The 5,248-nt window shown below is 41.6% G+C and overlaps 1 protein-coding gene across 1 annotated transcript in view; it reads left to right on the forward strand.

Annotated features, from left to right (window-relative positions):
- Positions 1 to 583, forward strand: part of LOC102765723 (mitochondrial import receptor subunit TOM22 homolog) — a 1,004-nt gene extending 421 nt beyond the window's left edge. The window contains exons 2-3 of the mRNA XM_015562167.1: positions 3 to 21; positions 395 to 583. Of these exons, the coding sequence (XP_015417653.1) occupies positions 3 to 21; positions 395 to 466 (91 nt within the window). The 3' untranslated portion in view covers positions 467 to 583. The remainder of the gene's footprint in view (positions 1 to 2; positions 22 to 394) is intronic.
- Positions 584 to 5,248: the final 4,665 nt, after the last annotated feature.

Below are 5,248 nucleotides of genomic sequence, written 5' to 3' on the forward strand. Positions count from 1 at the left end.
AGAATGTTTTACTCGGAGACAGCGTTCAAAACTCTCTAGCTTTCCTTAGTCTCTGTGGATCTTCCTGTGCCTGGCTAAGATCACAGAGAGAGATCCCAAGGCAAGTTGAGCCTTTATTTTATAGTGAGAGGTAAACAAGGTAGTTGTTACCAAAGTTACACTGCTCTTGTGAGTTTCACTTGTTTTTGTTCTTGTGAGTTTCAGTTGTTTACACCATGGTTATACTTCCTGCACTTCCTCAGCCTATTAGCTTCCCAGATAAGATCTAGGGAGTGTTATAAGGTCAAGCCTAATTATGCTAAGAGGACTGTGCCCTCTAAGCTGGGAATTGTTTGTGACTTTGCCCACAGGTCAGTCCGAGGCTTAACCCTATATCGGCTCCCCACACTTCTAGGAACTAGGGCCTAACACAGGGCTGTCAGGAGGAATGCCAGGGGCTCTACCTTCACTTCCTGGAAAGATCTAGATTGTTACTGCTATATTTGACCTATCTTGGTGGGAGAAGTTTGAAAATTCAATACTGTTTGAACTGCTGATTTTTTTTTCTTTTTCGGCACAAAAAAAAACCTGGTTGGGAAAATTTCCCCTTCATTGTCTCATGGAGAGACTCCCAACTTGCAACTGAGCCCTCCAAGCTTTCCTGACTTTTCTCCTCACTCTGACACCAGAGTGCATCGATGCAGATGGTCACTCCAACTTCGGCCATCCCGCCTCTCACTAAATTACTCCTAACCAGAAGGTCTCCTCAGTGTCTGCTTGTGGAGTAGGAACTGATGCCAGTGGGAAGGATGGACCCCTGACCATTAATGACGGTTTTGTTTTGACATGCACACTATATGAAATACAAAATGCATTACATGTGTAGTGTAAAAGCAGCCACTGTGAATTTCTATGTATGTTGGAAAAGAGGGAGGGCCAGCAGCAGTTTTAACCACAGGATGGGTACTGTGGAGGGCAGAGCAGGAGCTCACTTCCTTTGCACATTCTGGCCATTAGACCTGTGTGTGTGTGTCTAAAAGAGAAAAAAAAGGCAGTGCTCACTTTTGTAATTAAATATTTAAAATGATTTAAAAAACTGCATGTTGATGTTAGCTCATGTGAAAAGCAAGTTTACTCAGGCTAAGAAATTCACATCAGACATTTTTGTAAGGAGTTGTTGTTTGTAGTATATTTTAAAGGAAAAGTGGATATTTTAGGGCTAGGTGATTTAACTTCCGCTGTTCTATTTAAAAAATGTAAAACAATATACTGAATGAGCAATATGGACTTTAATACATCTAAAACTTAGTTATAGTAAAATTTTTATTTTAATCAGTGAGTTGAGGGAATGAGGAATTATGCTTTATAGTACCTGATTAATCCCCAAAATTTACTGTGGAAAATATTTCTTACATTAGCAAATAAGAATGCTAAAATCAACAATATTTCCTTGAAGACTAAATATTTTGTAGTGGGCTCTTGGATTATTCCTTTGTTTAGTGGAATATCATTCTACAGACTCATCGCATATACAGAGATTGGACTGTATATGTCCTGACTCTCAGATATTCTTTAAAATGTAAAAAAAAAAAAAATTTCTTTAACATTTTTGCTAAGTAAAATGTGATATAATTTTTTTTATATAATGAAAGTTCTCAAGTAGTTGGATAGGAATGTGACTTTAATATATCTTGTTCTGTTTGTATTTATAGACAACATCAAGTAATAGACAATTTAAAATTTTAACTTAAGAGGGACATCCTTAAATTTGACTATTAAATTTGTGAATGATGCTATATAATTTTTTCTAAAGAAAAAAAATAGTCAAAATTCAAAAAAGAAAACAACTATTCCAGAGATGGAAAACTGGCAGTCACAGGCCAGATCCAGCTCTCAGATGCTGTGAAAGTTTGTGTTTATTTAGTTTTCTGTTGAGTTGCCCATATGGGGCTTGTTTTTTTGTTAGTCCTCACCGAGGATATTTTTTCCATTGATTTTTAGAGAGTGGAAGGGAAGGGGAAGGAGAGAGAGAGATATCAATGTGAGAGAAAACACATCCATTGGTTGCCTCCGACCAGGGTCTGGGTCAGGGAGGAGCCTGCAACCAAGGTAGTTGCCTGCAAGTGCCTCAGGGCTAGAGATCACACCTGCAACCCAGGTACCTGCCCTTGACTAGGGATTGAAACCATGAGCCTTTAGTGTGCAGGCAACTACTGACACCAGCCAGGGCTGCCCATATTGGTTTTTTAAACAATTAGAATTAGCCCTGGCTGGTTGCAGGTTCTATTTCCGGTCAGGGTACCCATACCAAGGTTTTGGGTTCAATTCCTGGTTGGGGTGCATACAGGAGGCAATTGACGGATGTTTCTCTCTCACATCTATGCTTCTCTCTCCCCTTCTCAAGAATAAATAAATAGATAAATAAATAAATAAAAATATATCCTCAAATAAGTAATATATATAATTAGATGGCAGCATTTAAAACCTGAGAGATTTAGCATATATTTATGGCTTCTCAAAAAATTAGATCTGGCCATACTGGTTCTATAGTCCCACCTTACAACAATTAGTTGGCACTGAACTATTTCATTTGTCACAGTCCCCAGCACTTTATAGCCTCCATGCTTTTTATAATCATTTGAGTTTAGAACCCTTACAACAGACAAACTTTACTCACAAATATAGGCACAAAAATACTAATTCAACAATACATTAAAATACTAATATGACATCTACAGGTGAGGTTTAATACAAAAATGGAAGAATTGTTGTGTATTAGGAAATCTATTAATATAATACATGCTATCTATATTATTCATACAGTATCCAGAAAGTATTTAATGTGGCTCAAAAGAATACATAAAATATAGCTGATGATATACAAAGAGTGAGTAGTAAAAAGAGTAAAACCAGAAATATAAAATGGAACTAACATGATTATCTTAATAGGTACTAAAAAGGTATTTGATTTAAAAAACCCACTTCTGATTTTAAACAAAAACCTCTTGGGGAAAAAGTTATGTTCTTTTTTTATTGTTGACAGTATTACAGATGTCTCTTATTGTCTCCCATTTTGCCCCCCTCCACACAACCCTTGTCCTACCTCAGGTCTTCCACATGCTATTGTCTATCTCTGTTAGTTATGCATATATGCATATAGGTATGTTCTTTGGTTAATCTCCCACCTCTCCTATTACCCCGACCCCGAACTCCACCCCCAGAGGTCTGTTACTCTGTTCCAAGCATCCAAACTTCTGGCCCTATTTTGTTCATCAGTTTATTTTGTACTTTAGATTACACATATAAGTGAGATTATATAATATTTGCCTTTCTTTAACTGGCTTACTTTGCTTAGCATAATACACTTGAGATCCATGCATACTGTCTCAAAGGGTAAGAGATCCTTCTTTTTTACAGGCAAGTAGTATTCCATTGTGTAAATGTACCACAGCTTTTTTATCCACTCATCTACTGATGAACACTTGGGCTGTTTCCAGATCTTAGTTATTGTAAATAATATGGCTATTAACATAGGGGTGCATATATTCTTTTTGATTGGAGTTTTGGTAATTGTAAGATATATTCCCAGAACTGGGATCACTGGGTCAAATCACAAATTCATTTTTAATTTTTTTAGGATACTCCATAGTGTTTTCCACAGTGGCTGCCCCAGTCTGCATTCCCACCATCAGTGTACTACTTTTCTTCACATCCTTGCCAGCACTTGTTTGTTGATTTACTGACCATTTGCCTGCTGCACGGATTTGTGCACCAGTGGGGTCCCTCAGCCTGGCCTGTGGGAATTGGGCCAAAACCAGTGTTGCAACATCCCCCAATGGGTCCTGGGTTGCGAGAGGGTGCAGGCCAGGCCGAGGGCCCCCACCAGTGCATGATCAGGGCCGAGGAGGGAAGGCAGGAAGGATCCAGGGTGTGTCTGGCCCTGCTGGCCCAGTCTGCATGGGTCGGACTCCAGCAGCAAGCTAACCTACTGGAGCATCTGCCCCTTCGTGGTCAGTGCACATCATAGCAACTGGTCAAACAGTCAAATGGTGGGACACTTAGCATGTTAGGCTTTTATTAAATAGGACTAGGGGCCCAGTGCATAAAATTCATGCACGGGGGGAGGGGGGTCCCTCAACCCAGCCTGCCCCCTCTCACGTACTGGGAGCCCTCAGGAGATGTTCTGATGGCTTAGGCCCACTGCCTGCTCCCCTTGGGGAGCAGGCCTAAGCCACAGTCTGGCTGCCTTTTGTGGGAAGTAACAGGGCTGATGAGGGGAAGGCTGCAGCCCCATCACCCCACTGCTGCAGCCACTGCCAGTCACCGCAGTCACCAAGGTGTTTTCATCAACACGAACTCCAGTCCCTTCACCATGAAAAAATGGACAACTTTCTTTAGGCATTTTAAAGATGTGTGTTTCATAGGATATGACATTTCTTAGCCCTCCAGCAGCAGACCTTCGTTTTTTTCTCCAGGAGTGTGTGTAAAAACCCTAGATCACCTTTTTGGATTCTTATTACCCAAGTTACTAAGAATATTACCAATGGCATACAGGGAGCTTAGCCAATGAGTGGTCAGAAAAGGTGTTTCCTCTGTAGTTCACACCAATTGCAGGCTGGGCCCCTGCCCGGGCCTAAAGCCTCTGGCCCAGGCTTTAGGCTTGGGCAGGCCCCAACACCCCCGCACTGGCTACGATGGCCAGCTCCGCCCCTTGACTCTGATAGGAGGCTCGGCCCTGCCCAGGAGCCCCTTGGCTCAGGCCCTTCCTAGGCTGCTCAGGGCCCACACAGGGCCTACCTTGGAGTGACCTGGGTGCCAATGATGTTCTCGGGACCCAGGCTGCTGGGCACCTACATATGCAAATTAAGCACCATCTTTTTTGGGTAATTTGCATACTCATCCAATTGGCTGGTGGGCATAGAGAAGGTATGGTCAGTTTGCATGTTTGTCTATTATTAGGTAAGATTACTATTTGCATGATGAAGAAAAGGTCAAAGACACAAGCGGGCAGAAAGAAAAGATGGACAGAGGATACAAGTATAGTCATTCAAGAGAGAACACTCTATTTAAATTCGAAGGGGTAGACCCATTAAGGAACAAGTCCACTGTGCCATACAGGTAAAGAACTAACTCGAGGCTGGCATCAGTTCCCAAGACACAGCCCAAATGGAGACCTGCATTGCTCAGTGAGAATGTGGAACTATATGATAAAGGGCACCGCCACACCTGTAGCAGTGTAAAGAACCTTAGCCTAGACCAGTGATGGGGA

This window comes from Myotis davidii, unplaced genomic scaffold (assembly GCF_000327345.1).
Source record: "Myotis davidii unplaced genomic scaffold, ASM32734v1 scaffold1111, whole genome shotgun sequence".
Classification (NCBI taxonomy): Eukaryota; Metazoa; Chordata; class Mammalia; order Chiroptera; family Vespertilionidae; genus Myotis; species Myotis davidii.